The 25,247-nt window shown below is 39.6% G+C and overlaps 2 protein-coding genes across 4 annotated transcripts in view; one reads left to right on the forward strand and one right to left on the reverse strand.

Annotated features, from left to right (window-relative positions):
* Window positions 1-25,247, forward strand: part of MYO1E (myosin IE) — a 259,158-nt gene that overhangs the window by 82,823 nt on the left and 151,088 nt on the right. Inside the window, exon 4 of the mRNA XM_067004122.1 lies at window positions 6,554-6,672. The gene's annotated coding sequence lies outside the window, so the exon portion shown is untranslated. The remainder of the gene's footprint in view (window positions 1-6,553; window positions 6,673-25,247) is intronic.
* The window catches only part of CHRNA7 (cholinergic receptor nicotinic alpha 7 subunit), a 44,696-nt gene that overhangs the window by 11,002 nt on the left and 8,447 nt on the right, over window positions 1-25,247 (reverse strand). Inside the window, exons 3-4 of one of the 3 annotated variants that reach the window (XM_048060315.2) lie at window positions 10,518-10,562; window positions 6,585-6,694 (exon numbers count right to left, since the gene is read on the reverse strand). The exons of 1 other annotated variant lie outside the window; for it this stretch is intronic. In XM_048060315.2, coding sequence (XP_047916272.1) covers window positions 6,585-6,694; window positions 10,518-10,562 — 155 coding nt within the window. The remainder of the gene's footprint in view (window positions 1-6,584; window positions 6,695-10,517; window positions 10,563-25,247) is intronic. One more of the 3 variants, XM_048060316.2, reaches the window with a different exon arrangement.

Raw genomic sequence — 25,247 nt, forward strand, 5'->3', positions numbered from 1 at the left:
GGCACCAGTTTCTTGTGGCCTCAGGGTGACCGGCCCTGATGGTATCGGATTTGTTCCTGATTACACTGTAAGTGGAGGCGAACCACGTCATTCTCTCTGCTCACCCACCTTGCAAGATTCACCACATTGCCTCGGCTTTTTATTGATTTCCATTTGGATAGTAAGCACTTCTAAAAAACTTCTGAAGCAATTGTACAGGGAAATCTGTTCTCTTGCTGTCTACATAAACAGCAGCTCCTTTTTGGGCTTTCATTTGTGCAGGGGATAAGCAAAATGAGACATACACTACTCTACTCTGTTGTATTGTTTGTAATTTCTGAACGGTCGCCTCGCGGGGATGGGCTGGAACACGAGTTAAACACCGTGCCAGCAGCTCCGGGCACAGGAAAGGCCACGGGAGCCGCAGGGTCTGGCATCTTGCTGTAGCCGGTGCTTGCGTTGATCAAAAAAACCATGTTATCTCTAGGGTGATTTGAAAATCACAAGTCTCAGGTGTGTCTCTGCCTATTAGTGGTTTAGTATCTCATGGCTTTCTAATCACCTTTTATAACATCGTCAGAAAAATACAGTAAGGCTTTGAGATGGGGAGAAAGTGAAATATTCATAATTTTGGCATAAAAGAAATTATAAGGGGTACATTTTCCCAGCAGCATAGCTCCTATTGAAATATTCTTTAAAAAAAAAAAAAAAAAGAAAGAAATTTGGCATACTCTGATAAAAAATTGTGTATCTCAGAAGCTAAAATAAAGCAGTTTTTATTTTAGTCTTTGTTACTTTGCATTCTATTTTCCCCATATGTATTTCAAAGACATTACATTTTAAAAGTATCTGACTGATCTGTGAAATGTGCAGACAAGAAAAAATTAAATCCAAATAATTACTCTCCCACCTGGAGATGCACTTTTTCCACTGGTGAGTTGAATGCTCATAGTGCTGAAAGTCGCTCACTAGTGTTTTTCCAACTATTTAATTTGAACTCTGAAGATAAGCTGAGGAGTCTAAATATTGCATATGTAGTGTGAGTGGATTCTAGGACTTGGAGGGAAAAAGGGAATTCAACTCTAAGGCAGCTGAAGTAATGCAGGCTGCTGTCCTTCAGCTTCACAGCTCATGGGTGGATTCTCTGCTGGTTAACAGACTGAGCTCTTGTCGCAGCTTCTCTTCTAGCTGGAGCACTAACTGTTCTGCCTCATCTTGGCTGCCTTTTTTCCTGGCGTTTGTGAGGAACTCATACTGCTGAGAAGTCTCCTAACTGCACTGCCAAATTTTCCAGAAGTAGATTCGAAGGATATTGGGAGAAGTATGTATGTATGCAGAAGTATGCTGTATGCAGCAAGACGCATACACAAACACATACGTTCACAGGTGGGCACGCACACCCTCCAGTTGCATAGGTCTCGTTTCCTTAGAAAAGCAGACTTAAAGTTCTGCAGCCGGTTTCGATATTGGACATAGGCAAGTAATTGCAGTGACTTCAGTGTAGCCTCATTAGGGCTACATTAGGAAACTCAAGCAGTGTAGTCAAATTTAGGATGTGAAAATATCCATGCTGAACAAATTGCTTGTAAAGTGGAAATCAATAACTCAAAACGAAATTCTTAGCTTCCTAGGCTAGTTTCTGTTTTCTCTCCCTCAAGCAGAGGTCAGTGAAGAACCAGGAGGCCACTTCTAAGACCCTGCTGTTCTTTCTGGTCATTCGCAAAAATAAAATTTTCAAAAGGCATCACATGTCAATCACTTGATTGACACAAGTCACCAAGGAATCTGTTTCATTGTCATGTGGTTTTGATTTTAATAAGACATATTCTTAAAAGGATATCAAGAGATACTTAGACTCGAATTTGAAAATATTTTTTCCTGGAAAAGAAGCATATGTGGTTTCCTACACTGTGCTTCTAATTGTTTTTTGAAATGCAGTGCTTCAATTGGGATTACACTAAGCAGGAAAGCCTTTGTTTGATGAGATTTTGGACTCAAATATAATGATAGAAAATCATCTCTGCTATGTTTCTTCTTGAAGTTATAGCCACTTGAAAGCAAATACTGATTGCAATACGTTGAGATGACAAAGCTGTACTTAGTAGACATAATCCCACTGGAACCTATCTGGAGAATCTCAGGTTTATGAAACTGGAAATATGAAACTGAGACCTAACTACCAGAATTTGTATTATTCCGTGAGCTAATGAACACTATGTGGCCATTTGGAAAGTAATACCAGCAAAAATAATCACTTCTAATGAATCTAGTAAAACTAACAAAGTAGAACAGAGCCAGACACAACACTAATACAGTCAGTCCTGTAATTTGTACGTAGACCAACATTTTCCTCCCTTGGATAAACTACAGATGGACTGGGCCCGGTCTCTTTACAACAGACTGGTAGTAAAATTTAATACAGCTGCCACTTGTCCAGGTACTATGTTATCCTTCTCATTCTGTAATGTGCTTCAGGTACAGTTAGCGTGGATGTACAGGTATTATGAAGAATAGTCGAAAATTGCTAAAATCATCCTTTAATTTTGGATACACATAAGCATAAATCTCCAGATGCACTGAAAGTCTCTCAGATACGTGGTACATGTGAGGAAGAATATTGTCATGATTCATTCTTTTGGAAACCTCTAAACCATTGTTGTAGAGTACCAATTTTATGGCATACTTAGAGTGTTATTCAGCAGGAACATGGAAATGAATGAATGATTTGTTGGTCTTTCCCAAGAATTCTGTCATTTATGAAATCAAGGTAGGTAGGAAAAGATGGTCAAGAGAACAAATTTGTAATGAAAAATACATCAAGCAAGATCAGTGTTGCAAAAATACCTGTTCAGGTTGCATGTTTACATTTCTATGTACAGAGCATTTTTAGGCTGGTTTCAGGACAACTGAAGCACTAATTGCAATGCTTAAACCAGAAACAAGAAGTAATCCTGGCAGGCAGTTACAGTAAGTGTGGTGAGGTCTAGCAGAGACCTCCTCAAATCACTTAGTGTTAATTGTAGCTCTGAGAGAAGCATGGAAGCGTGCTATAAGCAGTGTGTAGGTCCTGGAGAGAAGTACTCAGCTAGCTGACAAATGCTGTCACCGTGTGCTGTCACCACAGCATTACAATTCAACAACATCTGTGAGAATGGCATTAATCATAAAGGTGATGAGCAGGTGGCAAAAGGACAGCATAGCTGCAGCTGACATTGGTACAGCTATTGAATGGGTGTTGCTGCCACAAAGGGCAGTGGAGAGGGGCGTCAGGTGGATGCACACTGCAAGGCTGTCTTCTTAGTAGACATATGGGAGAGACACTGAGGAAAAAAGCCATCAGGAAGACAAAAGGTTTGTGTCACCTGCACAGGCAAATTATACACCAAGTACCCTGTCTACCACAAAACAACCAGAGCAAGATGTACAAAGCAGATGTAAGGTCTTTCCACTAGCTGGGGAACTGCACACGGGTCCACAATAACTGCAGAAGAACAGACATCTTTCAGTGCTTTAACAGGGCACTTCTGATGGGAAAGGAGACTCTCAGGTAGCCTCTGTTATGGAGCTACGAATTCTGAAGAGTGATGGCTGATGAAAGAGCTGGGTCACAGCCCCACAGGCTGCTCGGGCCAAGCCTCACGCTAGGCAGGGAGGCCAGCACCGGCCACAGAGCAGGCTCCCATACATCTACAGAGCCGTGACCGTGTCAGCTTACACCACAGCAAGTTTGAGACCATTCCGAAGGCTGGAAGAGGGTCCCTGTTTATTTTATGTGGGACTGCCTTGATGTATGTGGTTATATCCATGCCAAAGACAGAAGAAGACCCTCACTCCCAAAGAAATGCTCTCTATAAAGGGTAGCTTGAGCAATCAGAGAGGGGAACTGCACTGTTATATGTGCTCAATGTACTCCTATAAGAGCCTCTGTGAGAGGCAAAAACAGTCTTTGCTGAGCACAACAGACAGATGGAAATTGGCGTATCATCAAGACAGGTTTTTTTAAATGAAATGTGTGCATAGCCAGGTCTTCAGTTTAACTCGGGACTGTTGGAGATAAAGAACTTAGTACTTCTTTGGGGTTTCTTCTTATAATTGCTTAACATGGAATAAGTGAAGAAAAACTACAACAACAAACCAACAAACAACCAACAAAACTTGGATGCTTTAGTGAGGAAAGGAGCAATGGTAACTATCACTGCCTCATGCTCATTTTTTCCAACACCGAAGCTGGGCTATAGCTGTTCCTGCTACCCAAATGGAAGACCATTTGCTCTTCAAAATTCAGACTGTTCTAGAAGGTACAGGCACAGATCTTGTTCCTTAGCAGCACAGAATGAATAGTTAGATTGTAAGTAAACAATTAATTCCCTAATTGAGGGGGGGGGGGGCATAAGGAAAATTTTTGTCTACAGATTCTTTAATGATTTACTTTATAGGAAACACTGGACACGATGCGTTTGCCAGTTTTTCATTGTACTCAGTAGATGGTAAGACTAAGGGAAGATTCTACTTAAAGGTAATTAAAGATACCGAGTTTCTAAAGATGTAGGGTTTTCAATAATTGAAGCTGATATTCTTACTCTTTTTCTTTTGGTAAATATAGCTTCAGAATGCTGCCAAGAACTTTTTTGTCTAGTTACTGTTCAACAGTGAAATGGACAAAGAAATAATGAGAAAAGGCATAGAGCAGATGACAGCTTATCAATATGGATATTCTCTTTCATATTTCATTTTGTCATAGAGTACTATGAAGTAATTCATCAGTGGGTAGTGTAATTCTGTATAATGCCATTGAATAGAAAACCTGGCTGAAAACATGATTTTGTTTACATAAAGGTATATGCATGCACTGATCTCAAGATGTTCATGTACTTTCTGCTCCCTCCACACCCCCCCCCAGAGAAAAACATTGGTATGATGGAATTGTTTTTTTATTCCCCAACAACAGCTGCACAGATATTACATGTATGCATCTAAGGGAAGAATTTGGTTACTTGAATTCTATAGAAAGATAGTGTCCTGGTTTTAGCTAGGATAGAGTTAATTTTCCTCCTAGTCGCTGGTAGGGTGCTATGTTTTGGATTAGGATGAAGAGTGCTGATAACATGCTGATGTTTTAATTGTTGCAGAGCAGTGTTTACACCAAGGCCAAGGACTTTTCGGCTTCTCGCTCTGTCCTCCCAGCGAGCAGGCTGGGGGTGCAGCAGGAGCTGGGAGGGGACAGACCCAGGACAGCTGACCCAAACTGGCCAAAGGGGGATTCCATACCATCTGACGTCATGCTAAACAATATATAGGGGTGGCTGGCCGGGGTGGGGGGGGCTGGCTCGGGGCTCGGGGATAGGCTGGGCATCGGTCAGCGGGTGGTGAGCAATTGCATTGTGCATCACTTGTTTTGTACATATTATTATTACTATTATTATATTTTCTGTCCTAATAAACTGTCTCTATCTCAACCCACAGGCCTCAGTTTTCTCGTTTCTCTCCCCCATCCCAGAGAGGGAGGGGGAAGGGTGAGTGAATAGCTGTGTGGTGTTTAGCTGCCGGCTGGGTTAAAACCACAACAGATGGAAGAAAAACTTACTTTTTATACATAAAATCCAGCAGCTGCATTGCTTTCATAACAGAAACCTACAGTGCAGGGGATGTCACAATCGTGTGATATATTGGAAAAGTATTGTGAATAGTACTTAACTAAAACAGTCTGTATCATGCAATTGTATGCCTAGGTTTTGTACTCCCATTAGCACTAGTAATGTTTCTACTTAATAAACAATGTTATTTTTATTTTTGATGTGCTGTTGTTTTAAATAGATCTGGGGTTTGCAGTGAATTTGCTCACAGATAACACTTTGAATCCTTAAACAGACTAGCATCCAATTTCAGCTGAGATTTACTACAACACCTTGCTAAAGCAGTATGATTCCACACCTAAAGTTTATTGTGAATACTCCAAAAAATGGGCCACTAATTTCTTACACGTAGTCTTTCAGAAGGATTCAGAGCTCCAGTGAACATACCTTTCCTGAACAGGGTAGCAAGCAATTAGCATTTGTTCTGTTTTCTTGTTTAACACCCCCATTTTCTCTGTATCTTATATACTCGAAGTCGCTTGTATTTACTCTCTTTTACATACACTACCAAAAAACCACACTTTATTACAGACTCTTAAGTTTTTGTTCTTTCTAAGAAGTAGTAATATGCCACCTTTTTAAACTAAATACATTCCACAATGGGAACCTGCATATAATGGTTCAGCCAAAGAATCTCTCATGTCAGCCAAGTTTCTGCAGCTGATTGAATTCACCAGTAAATATTTACACCAAGCAAATAATTTCAGAGAAAAATATCACTACCTGTACCATTAAACACAGGCAGGAAAGTTTAGTTTTCTAATCATCACACAAAATCCAACTAGAATTGATTATAGAGAAGCTGTTAGTATTTACTAAGTATTTGCAAATATGACCTCCCACTGTGTAAAGTAGTTATTTTCCAGTATTCCAAATCTGCAAAACCTAGGCATTTTAATGAAATGGTTGTCATTTGTCTTATGTTCTCTCCTTCCCCACAGGAAAATAATAATAAAAAAAAAGCGTGTCCACCTGTTATAGAGAAGAATATCTGGCTTCCAAATCAGTCCATCAGGAAAACGGACGTTCTTCACTCCAGGGTATTCAGACACATTCCACTGTAAGTAATGATCTGTCCAGTACTAAAATATACAAACTGAACATGTTAGCTCTTCTCATCCATGGCTTTAATTTTGTTCTCCGGACTGTATAGCTTGAAACAATACATGTTTTCTTGTTAGAGATCTTATTTAGCTTCAGACAGTAAAATGCTTGAAAAGGGTGAATTAGGCTACCAAGAGCTCACTGGAAAGCATAAAAATCTCATTTTCAGTTCACACTGCAATGCATATAACAGCATATAAAAGAAGATCTGATATGCTTGTATTTTATTGTTCATGCTGGCTCAGGTATCAGTTTGGGATAGAACAGATTTTGTTTTACAATTCATACTTAACTTCAATGACCTTTTTTTTTTCATCAGAGACAACTTTGTTTTCTGTGGTTGCAAATTCTTAGGTTGTAATAACTTGATTACTGGTGTGTGGTAGAGCAGCCAACAGTCTCTGCTGATAGGAAAAACAACTGAAATGGCAGAACAGTTAATACTGGCAGCAGAAGGCCTTAGCAGCTCCTGTGGCCTGAAGTTAGCCAGCCTTTGAAGCAGGTGCTCAGCAGCACCGTACTGCTCCAGAAGCTTTCTTCCTGGCTGGCGCTTCCTGCACTGGAAGCTGCCACCCTGGCGGCTCTCTGGGCTCCTTACAACAATTCCGTGACTGCCAATATAGGCATGGGTTCTGTTGTGGTCAAACCAACAGGGTTTAGAACTGTGTTTCTTGGCATGTGCTTCCATATTTTTCTCATTAATTTTTTACTAAGAATTTTTAGTTCTTTGTCACCTGGACAAATGATCTGAGTTTTATATTGCTTTTTTCCTTTTGCTCTACAGATACTAGTTGGTTTTTGTTTTGTTTTTACAGGAATCTTAAATCAGAATATGTCTGTTAATAGTTTTTTCTTTTCACTTCCTGCTCCATTCACAGTTCTCTAATCACAAACTGTGTGTCTTGCTCACGTTTATCTATACACAGCTTATATAACCTGATCAACTGCTTGTCATCTTTTTATTTCAGGATTTTAACTCCATTTTTATGGTAAATTGTATTATATGATCTTCCCTGATTGACAAAAATTCACTGTACTTTCTACCACTTATCTTTTGTAGAATTTAGACATACCAAGATCCTCATGATATTTTATTTATTTATTTACCGAGTGTAGTAACGTAAACCAATTGGAGTGTGGTTTTGAGGTGTTGTGTTTAAACCTGTGGGTCCTTGTTTGCATTATGTGACTCTTTGTCAAGAGCTGACAGAATAAGTCACTTTTTTGACTAGCAGGCACATGGCTGGGACTGTAGGGCCATGGGGCAGCTGCTGCTGAGCTCACTGGCCTCCCAGACTCTCTGGCTGATTGCCATCTGAATAGCATTAAAATAATACCAATGTATCCAAGAATTTCTTATTCTAACTTCTACAAGGTATTGTAGCCAACATGTTGTAGCACAGGGTGGCACTGAATGCTGTAAAGACAGTCAAAAGTCTAATAGAAAACTTAATTTTGAAGACTGGATTAGAAATAATGCTAAGCAGATTGTGGTTGCTCTCTTTAGCCACATTTACAGAGTGTTTACTCATCAAGCTGGACATGAGCTGTCTCATTTTGTTTTAACTTTGGAGTTACAGTTTCCACTGTAGCTGAAGTATGTTTGATGCAGATTAGAAAAGCAAACATCTAAGGGTACTTGGCTTAGTACTACCTGTTTGACTAGGCAAGGCTCCTGCTGTAACTTCAATCGAATTTAAGATTCTGATGCTGAGCAGTATTGCCATGGAGATACAGTTCATGACCAAAGAGTCTGGATAAATGCTAGTTTTATTTGCCCTTCTCCCAGGTTATTTTTTGTACTTAAGTATTTCATTGATGACTAGATAAAATATATTTAAGATACATCTTTGATTATATATATGATTTATCAAGGAAGGGAGTGGAGGCAGACATACAGGGAAAAACTTCTCAATGCAGACCATTGCGTCATAAAATGTCATATGGTTGCCTCAATCATGCTTTGAATCTGTCTAGTATACACTGAATAAACAGTGAATACAGAAACACTTTTTTTTTTTAATGTAAACACAGGCTATGAAAAGTGGCTGCATTTTTTGTAGTATTCAAGTGATCTGCTCATTGTGGTCTTAACATGTTCCACATACAGTATGTACTAAGGTGAATAAATCAAAAGAAATACAGTGAATATATAAAAGAATCAAAAAATTTACTTGGGGAAAAATACCTCCAAAAGGACAAGGACACTAGGATAAAGAGAGGAAAAATAAGTGATAGCTTCTTGAGTGTGAATTGTCATATATTTTCCTGGTAAGAAATTATAGCAACATTTTGTCAAAGCCAAAACCATATTATATTTGACAGTTTTAACCCTGCTGTAAAACAAGCCTATAAAACAGCATGAGCTAAATGCTTCTTCCATGTCAACTTCTCTTTATGAATAAATGGAATAGCCATGCTGTCCTCCCAGGGGTCATCCAAACAATCTCTCATTTGTTTCCTAAAGCCCTCCACAGTGCAGGAGAGGCCTTCTGTAGAAATGCTCTAATCAAAGAAAAAAGAATCTATTTAGATCAAATGAGCTGATTAAAGAAACTGAAAGGTGTAAAGTTTCTGTTGAAGCAGAATGATTGTCTTGAAAAGTAAAACTCTCTTGTAAAGCTTTACTTAGCCCAAACAGTTTAGTTTCTGCAATACAGATGGGAATTAAATGCCAATTCTCATCCCAGCTACTGTAGTATGGAGAAAATTTGCCCACATCACCCCATCTTTGTAAAGCATGGGTTTATGGAAGAAATTTTTTGTGGCAGCACTAGGAGCCCAGTAGTCAGCATGGTAAGAGGCATCTTGTTAATTCTAAATTTTAGTGGTAAACTAGTTAAAAATTCAAGTCAGAATAAATCTGTGTAGGCTCCTTTGCCTTAGGGACAGCTCTCTCTCTAGTTAAACTTAAAGAAAGAAGAAATTTAAAATACTCTCACAACGTTCTTGACTGTTCTACTGTCTGTTCCATTTATTAAAAAGTGCGTGACACTTACTCCTACCCAGTAACGTCATCCTTGAGTTAATGGGGGGCAAAGTTCTCTGCTGTGCTATCTAGTGGTGGCAACAGAGGTATGTTAAGTCTGAAATAAGGTCTGAAAATTCTGTGACAACTGTAGCAGCTAAACATTGCATCAAAAGGTAAAATAAAGCTACTGCTTGAAAAACAAACACCATATGTATGCAAAACAAACAGGGAAACCAGGATAAAAATATAGTGTTCGCAGCTGAACATTAGGAAGCTGAACCTGTGTTCCAATATATATTTGTCATGTAACTGAGAAACAGAATTTGGAGAAATAACCTTAAAAAATCTCATCTTTACGGTTAATCTTTGATGATGATTGATGTTTAACAAAAGCAGTATTTTGAACAACATGAAAATAGCATGTCCATCTTAATTAAAATTCTCTTGCAGTTTCCTAAAGAGATAGACTGAAAGCAAAGCAAATAGTGGATTTGTTGAAATGGGTGATAAGGAACTTGTACCTACGGTTACTGGAACTCTGGACATCGGTATCTTAGGGTGGTCAAGAGTTTTTAGAGTGACTAAATCAAGGCCAGTAAGTTTGTGACATATCTAGCTGTGGTGACTCAAATTCATAAAAGTTTTCAAAAACACCTGAAACAACATCAAGTCCTAAATCTCAGCCTTGCAGTTTGCCATTCACTTCAGCTTTGTATACTGTGTGGTGAGATACAGAACAAAAGCTTGAAAGCTTCCTAAAATTCACACCATCACAAGATGAAATGTGAAGACCAAAGGAGGAAAATCTTGCTTCGTTTCTCAGAACTCACCATTTGTAGCCAGATATTTGTTGTTAATACCTGATTCTTTTCATCCTGAAAGGAAGAAAGAAAGGAGGGGAGAAAAAAAAAACAAATGACAGCTTAGTATCATGTGGCTAACACTAGTAAATACAGTCAACTATTATGGAATAGTTGTGCTAAGGTACCTTTTAAAACAAAAGGAATCATTGCCCCTGCCTAACTGCATGGGAAGTTTTCACAGGTAGTTTTTAATGTATTTCATATTACTGCTGTCAGTCAAACTGTTACTGGAGGGTATCTTTCTGCCAGATTTTTTCCTGGGGCTCCTTCTTTAATAGTATCTCAAAAGGCAAAAGAGATTATCAGAGAGGTTGCCTATTTCACCTTTGCTTAGGAGCAGCCCTCTCACTAATTAACCTTACACACCAGACATACACAGCTAATAGAAACAACATTGAACACAGGACGTGTGACTAACCTCAGATGACAGGTACTGAGGCTGTATCGAGTAGCTTCTTAACAGGCAAGCAGCACCACTGGTTTCAGTGGAACTACACATCGAAGTGTTCCATCCCAGTTTTACCTGAGAAGGGTTGTTGGGGCAGAACATTATTTTTGTGCCTGGAAGTTACAATTTGAAGGCCTTACTGCTCACCTCCTGTGACTGTCTGATGTAAGCTCAGGTGACAGAATTGGCATCTTAATGCTGCAGTTAACTAAGGGGATGAATTCTTCATTTCTCAGACACAGGGAAATGCTGGTGATCTTACTCCTCTGGAGGTACCAGCAATTACTCATCCCTCAAACTGTATCTGCATCCACCTGGGTTGTGTGAAGTGAATGGAATATACCATATACTGTCTGTGTTCCACCCTTTGAGCTGAATGCACAATCCCTGTCCCAGCAACAGCCAGAGCTTCATTTGCAGTCTAAGGAAGTGAGATAGCAAGTTTCGGTCACCTGTACAGCAGGAACTGTCAGAGTCGCTTGTCTATCTAGACCTCTGAATTTAAATCTCTCTCTCTTGAACTTAAATTTTGTTCCTAAATGCCCCAATATGGCCAAAAAAAGATTTAATCACATTTCATACCAAAACAGCTGTCTTTTTGATAATACTTTTTACTAAAGATAAATACTCTTTTGCTGTTGCTTGGTGGACTTATAATTGAACAAAAGTTCCAAGTGATGTTTAATTTAAGTGATATTAGATTAACACTACAGTAAAGAGTTACACAGCATGCAAAATCAAACACAGTGCAAGGGATAACAGTATTTTGAAAGCAAGTGGAGCCTTTTGAGGAACAGCATCGGTAAGCGCATGCCAGCATTACTACGTTGTGTGTAATCTGAACTAAATGTATGACATAGAGACAAGTAAAATATTTAGGTAAAGATCAGTAATGTGATTCAATAAAGTCTGCCCTCAAATGCACATTCCTACATTCATTTAAAATAAAAAAGTAAATAAAAAATATAAGGAATCACAGACCACAGGAAGTGATTCAGCACTTTTCCTATTTTCTGCTTCATCACCTCCGTGCACCTTACTTTTTCACTGAATCTTATCTCAAGTGAACAACTCATTTAAATGGCATCCTGGGGAAACAGGCTTCTTTAACTCTTTGGTACCAGAAATACATTATTAAGCGTGCTGAAGACATTGCTGAAGATGTCAGCCAGGCAAAGTAGAAATTAATTTGTAATAGTAGCTGTTATTCTCTAGCCATGCAAACATTAACTTGATGCCTCTCTGAGTAACCTTCATATGGTATAAGAGCAAAATAAAACTAATTTACATGGGATCTTTAATTAATGAGTGAAAGAAACAATGCTTAAGAGATCATTCATACCATGAACTGAAGTCTATAAACAAGTGTTGCAAATAAGGGATATGTAAAGCCTGTATATATTTCTATTCATCATTTTAGGACAGACGTAAACACCACCAATGATAACAGCATGTAAAGTTCAGTATCATTTTCTCAAGGCTCTGTGTATCATCCCAGATGAACATGCCAAGTTCCTATGACATGATGCCTGATCTATTGCACCTAAGCAAAGCTAAGGGCACCACTGCTGTGTGGCTTCACCACAGGACACAGTAGGTTTGCTGCTCTGCACAGGTCTAACTGGCTACACAAAGGTGCAGGGCAATTCAGAATCCATTATGTTGTGGGAAACTTGTTTCAGGACGATTAGCTAAACAGCATGTACTCCTGCACTGTTAAATCCTGAGTTAAACTCACATTTTACTCCCAGTGTGATCTTTTTCTACACACAAATGGCTCCAGCTTTAGATAAGTGATGTTTTAAAAGTTCCCTTTTGAGTAGCAGGAAAAGACTGCACTAAAGCTGGAGCGCTGCTGATGCTCAAGCTAATGATATGCCATGGGGATTTATTTTGAAGCCCTGAGTCTACAGCGTAGTCAGATGAACTATTTCTGGAATACCATAAAAGAGCTCTACTATCAACCAGCACACATCACAGAACCAGGGTAGAAAGCTAGCACTCACCAGTGAAACTAGCCCAGCTGAAGAGAACAGCAGCCCTTTAATCCAGCTGTGCTGCTGGCAGTTATTCAGCTGCCTGCCACACTGCCTTGCAGCTGGGCACATGGCAGAGCCATCCCAGGTTGCCTGCAGGAGACTCTGCAGACATTTTCTGGGGCACTAATCCAGCCACTGAAAGCCAAGAGTTATTCTGAGCAATAATCTTTCATTCAAAACCTACCTGAAATTGAGTATCTAGAGAGTACTAATTCAAAAATAACTTTTACGGTGAAGACAAGCCCTAGATGAAGATGGACCATGCTGCTTTCCTGGTGTTTCTTTCTGGTATTTTAAATGTTTAGAGCCTTAAAGAGTATGTTTGATCAAAATAGCTCCCACTAGGATCACTATATTTCAGGATCCATCAGTGTTTGAATCGTAAATCCTATCACAGCTCCTCAGCTATAAGAACTCGTTGCATGCTGTGAGTTGGTTTATAGCATTTATCCTAGGAGCAAATGGCTTCCAAAATTGTAGTCATTATTGGATTGACTCACCCATTGCTAGAGGAAAGCTTCTGATTTAAAGGCTTTGTCCCTTTCTCCAGGCCCAAGTGAAGCTGGTGGAGGTGGGGCAGAAGACATTCTACAGAGTTTCCCCTGTCTAGGGGACTTTTTTGGATACTGTTTTAGAAGCTTTACAGCAAACTGCATTATTATCATTTTTCATCAGAGTTGTGCAGTACTTCTCCATAAAATGATGAGTGGGCTTGAAATGTTCCACAGAATGTCACCATTTCTTGTTGCATCGCAGTATTTTATGAACACTTTGTAAAAAGCGTAGAATGCCAAGGTGAGGCAGCTCCTGTTACAAACCTTTTCTACTATAAAGGGGCAAAGAAAAGACCTTGAGACATTCTCAAATGCTGGGAAAATTAGTCAGAGAATGAGGCCAGTAACTATATAATGTAGTCTGGACTGGTATGGTATTTTTTCCCATGCCAGCTATGTTAGGTTATGTGCTGTGCAGGTGGTGGTACTGGACAAGTGGCACAGCTCACAAGGAGTTAGGTTTCATTTGTGCAGGGGGAAGTTGGTGGGAGGCTACCTCGGTCTGCTTAATTCATAATTGTAGTCATGATTTGTGATGGCAGATGGCAGCTGCTACTGGATTGATTATCACATTGTTTTATGGTAGCATGATTAATGAAGGGAAAGTAGTTGGCATCAGGAAGACTTGAATGGTCCTTCACTCATTTTTGAAGCTAGAGGTACCAAAATTTTCTGTAAGTTCTTGCAGGGAATTGCACTGTCTCTGTTCTTCCATTTCTTGTCTGATTTTGTCTGCCTTTTCATTTTAAAACAGTCTGTCAGACTGATCACCTTTGGAAGCAGAGTATCAGATTCTCACATTACCCTACCCTTACTCTATGGTCAACAAAATATGCAAAAGAAGATACGTGGAAATTTGACAATGCTTTGGGCAGGACATTAGCCTGGGCAATATAAACTTTGTAAGGGAGGGGACATTATCTGCTTACTTTCAAAGGGATGTCAGCTTATTTAGCATCCACACTAGAAAAGCCATCCAGCAAAAAGCAAGGGGAAAAGCGAAGTAAGCCTGCATGACTGTAGACTGGCATGGAGGTGGTGACGTGCAAGTAGCAAGAAATGAATGCTTCCCAGAAGACTTGCATAAAATGATGTCCTAACTAAAATCTATTAGCAGTAACTCTTGCACTTCAATTCTTCATTTATTTCTACATGGTTAAATGTCACCTAAATCACAGAAAAAGTAAGACCTAAGGAAAGAGGGCTATGTTGCTAATGTCACCAGAGAGTTTATTCACAGCACTGCAGCTGTGTCTGGGGTTCCTGGGTGAAGATGGTTGATGTAGTCGGGGAGCAGCCACTCCTACCGTGTCACCTCTTCGAAAATATACTGCTACCAGGGGGCTGCCATCATATTCCCTTCCCTCTTGAAGAGAAGAAATTAAATATTTATTTAATGACAACAACAAAAAAGAAAAAATACTTTTTAGTGTGGTAATAACATGCATGGTGAAAAATGCAGAATCTACTTCCTGCTCCATAGATTTTATTTATTTATTTCTGAAACAGAATAGCATGAACAGGAGAACCTGAAAGCATGACAAGAAGTGTCATAGGACTGCAGAGCATTGGGCTGGTGGAAAACTGAGGGTCAACAGAACCATCAGCACAAACCATGTCAGTTTTATAATTAAAACCTTTCAACAAAATCCAGTCCAAGTTAGCAAACTGCTTCCAGATGACTGGAATGACTTTTTTTTTTCAGAGAATGAAAGCTTCACAGAAAGCTTTTTTGCTTGTCACTGCTCATACGCTAGAGTCTATTCAGCTCCTTCTGTTCTAATCTCCAGACACGCTCACTCATCATTTATGTTTCTCAGGGCCAAGATAGATAGCACATTTCTGGGCATAGGAGGAAGCAATGCTGCTGTCCATCAATTAAAATGCTCCTCTGTAGGCACCTTGGGTCTGAGGAGAGACCTGGTGTTTATATGCACTGTCATACTCTCTGTAGAAAGTCTTTTCCCCTTCCCGCTCCCTCATCTTTCCAGGCAATGCTTGTCCCTGTTTTGTCCATTTTCTGCAAGACTCCTAAGAAAATTCCCATTCAGAAGAGTTTAGTATTTTCTCCCCCATAAGTAAGCTAAAGATTTTCAACTAGTGAAATGACTGACTACAGTCACATTTCCTAAATGCTTATTTTTAATAAAAGCATTTCCTAAAACCAGTTAATCTCCTTTCTTTCTGTAAAAACAGCTATGTTAACTCTTCAGACTGCATCAGTCTTCTAAATGTTTTGATAAATAATTACATACAGCTGTAAAGAAAAAAAAAAATCACTTGCTTTGTTGAAAAACAAGTTAGTAAGTTCCTGAATTCCATTTTGAGAAATATTTAACTAAATCAGAATTTTCATAAAAGATATGTAATTCCAAAAACCTTTATTTATTGATTCAACATGTGAAAGGGCCTCAGTTTTCAGAAGGACTTTTAAATTGTACCACTGTTCACATCTGAGAACCAGAAGCCTCTTACATGGCTATGAAAATTTTAGCATCAGCAGTCTTTGCCTTCACAGTTGAAGGGTAATTCATGTAATGCTTCTATAGAAACACAGTTAATATGATTTGGCTTAGAGCCTTAACTCTGAATGAGTTGGCATAGTAGTGGCATACTGCAAAACTCTTAAGGTTAGTTAAACACAAGTGTGCAAACTGCAAAGTAAGCAACAGAACTCCTCCTGATAGCAGCAGAGTCAAGTTTTCACCCCATGATTTCAGAGAAAGCTTGTTGTGCATTTCAAGAACCAGCATTATAAGGCTTTAGAGACACAGCTTGCTTCCAGCCTTCTTCAGCACCTCTTTGAACTGCACTTCGGTTACTATGAACCTTAATAAAAGTTCCTAGAAACATGTTAAGACATCCCTCATTATTAGCAAAAATGCTAGGTTCCTGACCAACATCTCGTCACAAGACCAACGTTCATAATTGCAGTCTGAAATTAAGAATGGGCTGGCAGCCAGTGAGAGACTGGTAAGGCACTTCCAATATAGATTTTCACTTCTGTTTGCTTGAATGTTAGCCTCTTAAAACCAGAAGGTTAATTAGTTCATTAGCTCTTACCTCACTGTCTCAGCACTTGTTCATTAAATATTCTCAGCATCTTCTGTCAAAGTACTAGCACCTAATGAAGTTTTATCCCACCTCATTTAAAATCCTGCCATGTTTAATTAGTGATGGAATTTTTGCATAACACAGCTTGGGGTTTTCTTCCTCTTCCTTTTTAGGGTCACACACTAAGCGCTGTATAAAGTGAAAAGGCCTGAATACTTAGAGTGTTAATTCTGAGAGAAGGGCCTGGAGGGTGAGTTAAGCACTCATATGGCCAGTTGGCAAAAGATACATCTACTACTAGCTTTTGGCTTCTTTTGGCAGTTCTCTGATGCTGTCAGATCAAGCTGCTGTCAAGTGGAGCTAAGATTCACGGAAGCTATCGGGCCCTAACGATAGAGCAGACATAATCCCTTGTATAAGCAATGTGCTGAAGATCATATCTGAGAGCCCAGCATTGAAGCAGTGCCATAAATTTGGAAGAGGATAAAAGAGGATATAGAATGAGCTCCCCAGCAAAGCCAGATCCTAGATGGGCTCCATAGCAAGCTGCTCCTGTAGCAGGAAATTGGAAAGGAAGAAAAAGTCAGAGAAAAGCCTGGGAACGGGGAATTCCTTATCCTGAAATGGTCCTTCTGAGTGGTGGACACCTGATTATCACTGTGCTTCACTTTCCTGTTTGAAAGAACGGGCAATAATGCTTCCTCAGCTCTGTGCTATATGTAAGGATAAAGACATTGAAGCCAGCAAGGTGCTCATGTATCTTATGGTTGGAGCTGCAGGCATGCTTTTAGGCAGCCATAGCGACAGGATGAAGCTGAAGTCCTCAAAACTTTATGGAGAGAAGTGGAGGGGCTGGACTTCCCCATTCCTGCACATCCTGCTGGTGCACAGTGGCACCCTGCGTGGCCAGCCCCCAGGAGAGGCCAGGGCAGCATGTGGTCCAGCCTCACCTACCTGGAGCCCGCCTGAAAGCACCGCAGTGAGCTCACATTCTTTCTAACATTAAATCAATATGCGGGAGAGACTTGCAATTCTTTGGTCTTTGTGTGCTGAGGTTAGTGCTAAACTTCTGTGTTAAAGTCAAAGGTGGCCCACTTCTTAGGAGCGCTTACATAATTGAATTTTGCCATCTCGAGGATAAAGATAACTATCAGTTATTTAAAAAAGCCAGCCCAACACTTCTGCAGAGACATTGAAATGAAAATTGCTGCTGCTTGCCAAGGACTGCCTGTAGTCCTTAGGTGGAGGCAGTAGCAAGTCTTGATCTTGAAGACTGTAATAGAGGCTGCTGCCTAGTGGGGCATGTTTGTTACCCCTAAAGCCTAAGGAATTGCCTACATTTCCCCTGCTAAAAAGCAAGATTTATTAAAATGCAACCTGGGATGGAATTAAGGATTATTTGTTGGTTTTTTTTTTTTTTTGCGTAGGAATAAAAAGCCATGTGGAGAGTTGATAATGTGAAATAGGTTTTTAGGGAACATAAAGGGGAAGAAAAAAGCTGCCCTTAATTACAAGTAAAATTCTGAGGGTTTTGGGTTTTGGTGTTTTGATTTGTTTTTGAAATTGTCCCGTATGTGCTCTGTTTTGCAAGTCTGAAAAACTCCAGTGGTTCCTTTATACCATTTGGTCTTACATGCTTTTTTCAAGGAGCAGCCTGTGCTCTCTCCCCAGTTACTTTGTCCTGCTTTAAAAGAAAGGCAGAGTTTGTTCAAAACAATGTACAGGTCTTCTGGATTGATGCAAGTCTTATACAGCAGCCAAACTGCTGGAGAAGGAGCACAGAAGAGCCATCTTAACTCTGGACAGAGCATCTGAGCCTACTTAAAACATGGGAATGTGTTTCCATTCCATTTATACCCTGACAAAACACCTGACAGTTGTGACTGCCATTGACTGTAACAGAGCTTTGTCCTGGCAGTGGACTTGAGACTTATTTCCACCTAGTTTCACAGAAAAGAAGTGGAGATTACAGACGTGTGTAACAGGCTCATGATGTACCATTTGTGTTACCATGGAGATGTAATTGTAATAGCAGTCATTTTTCTTTTTCAGTACTTCATTATTAACAAGAGATTGTATTTAGATTTGAACACATTCATCCTTGCAAAGACAAGCAGGGATCAGGCTTATTAAATAAGCAGAGTACAGCATAGCTAGGAACATACTTCAGAACATCTTGTGGGAAAAAATATTCTTTTGAAGAGCAAGAGAGGGAGGGTGAATTTATTTCAACTTATGAATTCCCATGATTCACTGTAGGTTTCACTCAGTTCAATTATTAAATATAGCATAGACCTAAAAGTGTCGTTGCATTTACCGCAAACATGCTAAGTAATAACTGTATTCTGTCACCTTCTCTACAAGTAAGTCTTGATTCAATTATATTCCAAGGCGCTCCCATTGAGAAGACTGAACCCTGCATTACTGTTCAGTACTGGCTCTAGGTGGTGGTTACCATTGCCAGTTTGACACGGATAGGCACGCCAGCTCCTAACGCATGCTGGGATCTGGCAAGTACAGACAGTTCCCCAGACTAAGAGGGAATAAAAGAGCTCCCATAGCCTTCCTCCCCAAACAGAGTTAAAACGGGAATTGAAGCCTTTGAAGCTGATGTATTTGCCTAGAGATGAGCTGCAAAACACAGAAGTTGAAAGGTCAGCTTGTTACACCCTGATGTAACAGTAATGCTAAGATAGACTTATACCTAGGGGATTCAACTATATTTTATTCTTGCTTATCAATTTTAAGTCACGTATGACTTGTTATTAAGTCTTCCTCCTCAAAATGTTCAAAATCACAGGGAAATGCTGTTATAGCATTTTTATGTAGTAAAATATTGTGGAAGGAATGCAAGTGATGTCTTCAAGGAGAGAAGACAGGGTTCGTGGTAGAACTAGAAGCTGAACACAGAGCTGCCTCTTCCTCTCCCTCAATGTGATCAGAGCATACAGCTCCAGCACCAGCCCGTTGTGTATTCTTCTATGCTCGTTCGTGCAATAGAAATTTCCACAGCTGACCAGAGCATGTCAGCCGTGTTTTAGCATCAGTGCACATGCTAAAACAGCAGTACCTCTGAGGCACACACCAGAGCCACAGAGACAGAGGCATCTGACCAGGCCACAACCACGAGGAACAGTCCACTGCAAATGGACATAGTTAAAGCCAGCTTCAGAGGACCAGTTAGCAAACTGCCGTCACTCATCTCAGACAGTCTCTCTGGCTATGCTGTTTTTCCTCCAACTTTTGAAATGTAGGCAAATTAAGCAAGAACTCCCCAAATTTCTGTAATAATAAACATAAACCAATATTCTAGATGTCTGTAGATGTCTCTAGATGTCTCAAGGTCTCTGTTCAATCCAGGATACAGCACAGACACATCACCATGGCTATTAGAAAATACCCTGGAGAAGGGTGAAATATGAAATACATTGCTTATCCTGCTGGATGTCTCTGCAGCTCTTGGCACAGTGGTCCACAAAGTATTACAAAGACACCTTAATCGCCCAGGAAGAGAGGATGAATCAGCATTGCATAAATCTAGGTATTCCTCACCCTACATCTTGTCAGGGACAGGTTTTAGAATCAGAATAGAATCACAGAACCATTTGGGTTGGAAAAGACCTGCAAGATCATCAAGTCCAACCGTCAACCTGACCTACTGAGTCCTATCACAAAACCATGCCCCTTAGTGCCATGTCTCGCTTTTAGTGCCATTATTTTTTTGTTGTTCAGATTTATGTTGCAAGAAGATCATGGCTACACATTACTTTTGAGTAGACACAGAATTGACATCACTTCTCTTATATTAAGAGACAAAATGAATGACTTAATGGTAAGCCCCCCCACCCAGTGATTTCTCTTCATCCACTACCTCACTGTGTGTTTTCAAGAAGTCTGTAGGAACTTAGATGTCTACACGTCCTCTCTTCATTATCAAGGTTACTTCAAGTTAACCACCAGATTCAGAAATGAAGGGGGAGAGTAGGTTAGGCAAGGAAGGGAGAAATGCAGATGCACGGAAACAGTCTTCTTTTACAGGGTCTTCATTTTAAAATTTCCCTGAGAATCCATGTGTTACTCACTTCTCTTTAGTGTCTATACAGAGTCACTAAAAAAAGATGTTGATCAATGAGCTTGGCTGAGAGGAATATGTTGATGAAAATCACCTGTGTGTCTTTCTTCACAAATGCAACAAGCGTCAGAACACCTACACGGTCCTTCAGGCTGCTGTCTGCGGCAACACAAAAGAGCAAACTCTCTCCTATGAAATGAACATTTCAGCTGATGGGGTCAGAGATAGAGCAAAGTCTACAAATTCCATAAAATCTGTGCTTATCTGAATTTCTTGAGCTCAGTGAGTGTTTCAGTCAAACTTAGCAGTGCTCATTACTTTTATCGTTTTCATTCTTGCCTTTTGTACTCTTGGTGGTGGGGTGTGAAAGGTCTGCTTCTTTCTTCTCAGATAGGCAACTGACACAACTGCATAGCTATTGAGAGTAATTATGGGGCTACCAACAATAGAAATCTCTTAATACTCAGAGCTGAACACAGAGAACAATAAAAGTCCCAAGGGGTAGTGTTGTATAAACATGGGCATGGGTCCACCAACTTTGCACGTGGTTATTGATCATCATGTATGTAACATAGGGATATGCTTACAGGCCATGCAAATACAGCTTCGCATCACTGCTAGAGGATTTTGGAGGGACAAACTGGATAGATTTCATATTCTTATGTTGCTGCCAATAAAATCTTTTATGCCATGCACTTCCCAGTACAGCTAGTGTTGAAGCCTTTCTTCTTTACAAATTGAAACCTTTCTTCTTTACAAATCAAATTCTGGTTTCAGTGAACAGCCATGCACATGCGATCATAAATGAAGGTTAAATCTGAATTTAACTGTACGTTAGGCTTCTTCTAGTTATTCTTGGAAAACAATCTATTTTAATGTTAAATAACTTAACAATTCAAAATAAATTAGTTGACACTTGATTAAGGAAGCTGAGGCGATTCCAGATAAGTAAGGGTTAAAAATATAAATATTTGAGGAAAACAGAACATTAGGTATAGGACAGGAAACAGATGTACAGACAATGCATCTCGAAATAGGACATGTACGGGCAATATATCTCGAACAGGACATTGGAATCCAAGATAAGAAAATAATAAGCAGGAGAATCGGCGAAAACCAGTCCTTGCGGTTAGGAAGAAAGCTAACTCAGCAGAATCCTGACCAAGGGTGAAAAGTACACTGTGAGGAAGACTTATGGCCTTCCTCTCTGAGACCACCGACCACAGCCCGACGACCCCTGCCCAAGACCACCGAGAGGATCTGCGCAGACGCAGGACACAAAAAAACTAATTAGCATGAGAAGCGAGAGTAGGTGGGGTTAGATAATGAATATGTATAGGCATTAATAAAATATTCATCACTCTGCTGTATAAATTTGGGAAGGCTTTTCACTTCGGGTATGCATGACAGGCGGAGAGATCCCCTGTGCATCCAGCGCTGCTAATAAAGAATATATCACTTAAAGAAATTGGACTTCCGATCTTTGAATCACACTGAAAATAAATGTTTAAGTGTTTGAAATTCTAAATGAATTTTAAATTTTATTTTTCTATATACGTGCTTGTACATATATGCTGTGTGCTGCCTGCTGCCAACCCATTGTGATACTTCCCCCCACACCTTTTTTTTTTGTTTACTTTGTTGTAACTCAGAGATATATTTAGCTTGGGAACAGTTGGATTGCTCAGTAGTCTATTCAGTCAAGCATGGTGAGGAGTTTACAGAAACTGAAGAATTCAAATCTGTATCATCTAAATTTGAAGTAATTAACATTTAAATGTTTCTATGTTAATATACTCTTCATAGATAGAAAATTGCTTGCAATCCTTTGGCAATGCTTTGTTCAACTGTTGTCAGCACTATTAGTTTGCAAATTACTGAAAACTTTTTATAGTGTATGCTTTTCTGAGAGAAAAGCAATCACTGTATCTGCACAGGTCAGAGAATACAGACATAAATGAAACAGAATACCACATACTCCATTGTTCAAGAGTCATACCCATCAGGACTAACATTTAGAACTGTTAAACCAACACTGGTGCTTTACTCTAGTCCCCAAGCTCCTCTGGTAGCACAGGGGCTCCCGAGGACAGCACTGGAGGTTAGGTGCATTGCTTGCAGCAGTTACTGGCTTCCCTTGTCATCAGCCCTGAAATTGCTGCAGCACTTCTCCTGCCAACTTGTGGACCCACACAGGTCATGTTACAGGAGTGGGGCAGAGGCTGTGCTGGTTAGGCAGGGGTTGCTTTTCCCTATAGAATTCATCCAGCCCACAGCATCTTCCCACAGCACTTCCAGGAGCCTTCCTGGGCAAGAAATGGGTCCAGCAGGGGCAACCACCTGCACTGGACTCTTTCCTCAGTGCGTGTTCACAGTGCATTCAGAGGCAAATCAAATCCAGGAAGAATTAAGTCAGCTGCCATCTTTACATGCACTGTAAAACAGGCTTTGCCGAGGAGCACCAGATTTATAGAGCATGTAATCAGTCCATGTGCACATAAAAACCACAGTATGATATATTGTCTAGTACTTGAATACGACAGAAATATTGTAATTTTAACTGTAAATAGTCTTTATAAAAAGAGGAACTCTTAAAATTACAAGGTGTGTATTCATTTCAGGCCCTAAACTTCTCTGAATTTAAATCCTTGTGTAAGGACAAGCGCTAGTTAGAAAGACAGGACTCTCAGAAACTATGTCTTGTGCTGTAGTTTGGCTTAATTATCTGATTACTGAGGACTAGTAATAATTTCTAGGTGATTTGAAAACTCCATTGTTCTAGTAAGCTTTGTGTTCTTCGTCCTGTGCTCTACAGCAATACAGCACATCAGAATCTACTTTCTAGGACTTTAATCATACTTTTCATAGTAAGGATAAAAACCTTCATCACAAGTCACATACCATTAGATATCTGCTCACAACTTGTGTTAATGGAGTATCCACACCAGTGTGTTTAGAAAACAAAGTACTAAGCTTTTATGATTAGGGCTGATTATATCTCAAGGGATGAGAGGAATGTTAAAAGAAACTACTTTGCTTTTCTTGTGTTTTAGGAATAAATTCTTCACTCGGGGTGGTGAGGCATTGGCACAGGTTGCCCAGGGAAGCTGTGGGTGCTGCATCCCTGGAGGTGTTCAAGGCCAGGCTGTATGGGGCTTTGGGCAGCCTGGTCCGGTGGGAGGTGTCCCTGCCCATGGCAGGGGTTTGGAACCAGATGATCCTTACGGTCCTTTCCAATCCAAACCATTCTATGATTCTATGATATTAAAAACAAGCAAGCAAACCCAAAACCTGATCTGGATTACAATTCCCAGGTGGTTTAAACAGGAGACCTCTCCTGTGAAACCAGAAAAAAAAGTCCTGAAGTTCTCATACAATAAACATCTACTCTTTCCTGAACTAACATTGTCCGAGAAGACTAGATACTGGTAAAAGATACAAAGATAGAAGAAAGATACTGATGAAAAAATTAGTTCAAAAGGCCAGAAAATATTCAATAAAAGAATTTGAAAGTACAGGAAAAATTGACAAATACCACAAAAATAAGTCTGCAATTTCTCCTAGTAAATCTGAATCTCAACAGTAGGGTTGGAGATGTGTTGGCTGCTTGTTTAAATACATCAATTATCAGAATATTTTAGGCTGTTATTGGAGAAGATCTGGTCTTCATATTTTGAGGGGAATCAGAAAACTTTTGTTATAATCCAGTAACTTCCACAGGTATTAAACTAATTAAAAATATTGAAAATCATATCCCAGCTGTTCTGCTTTTCTAAATTCTAAGGAATAAATCACGGTAGAGTGGCAAATGGCTGCAAGATGACAATGAAAATATTTTCTCCTTTCAGCATGGAGAGAAGCAGCCAAGCTAAAGAAAAATAAAGCTTGGAGAGACTTTTTCTAGTGTACCGAAATGAATGCAAAAAATTAAAAGTATAATGCAGATTTGATGAGCTTCTGCCACAACCATTGTTTACAAAGCGGCTGCTGAGGTTTGATAAACAGCTTAAAAACTTCTTTAGCACCATTTTTCAATGAGCCTGTTGATCTGGTTGTTTTATTTGTCTTTCCACATTTAAATTTCTCGTGTTTTTTGGATTTTTTTGGTTTTTTTTTGAGGGGGTGTTTGTTTTATAGTCGGTTTCTTTATAAAATCTGTTCTGCTTCTCTGAATGATAGCATAATTTTCTTTTTAAAATTTCAAATATTTCACATTACTGTCTTGCCCAGTGGGTCCAGAGTATTTGATTGCAAATACCGAGCCTGCAGATTCTTATGCAGTGGCTTTTCTAAGCACTGTATGTAAGTCATTGAAGTCAGCTGTATACTTATGCTTTGTAAAATGAGACAAGGATGAAAGCCCTTGAATATATAATTCTAAATCATACAAGTAACCAAGGGCAATATAGAATGAGCAAACTTTGACTGAGTTCAGATAAACATAAAAAAGTTTTCATGCTTTCATTTTTTTCTTTGGTCTGCACAAGTGAATTGAACAGCCTAAAGGAACAGGATTTCTCTTGAGATTCT

The sequence above is a fragment of the Anser cygnoides genome, chromosome 11, assembly GCF_040182565.1.
Source record: "Anser cygnoides isolate HZ-2024a breed goose chromosome 11, Taihu_goose_T2T_genome, whole genome shotgun sequence".
Lineage (NCBI taxonomy): Eukaryota > Metazoa > Chordata > Aves > Anseriformes > Anatidae > Anser > Anser cygnoides.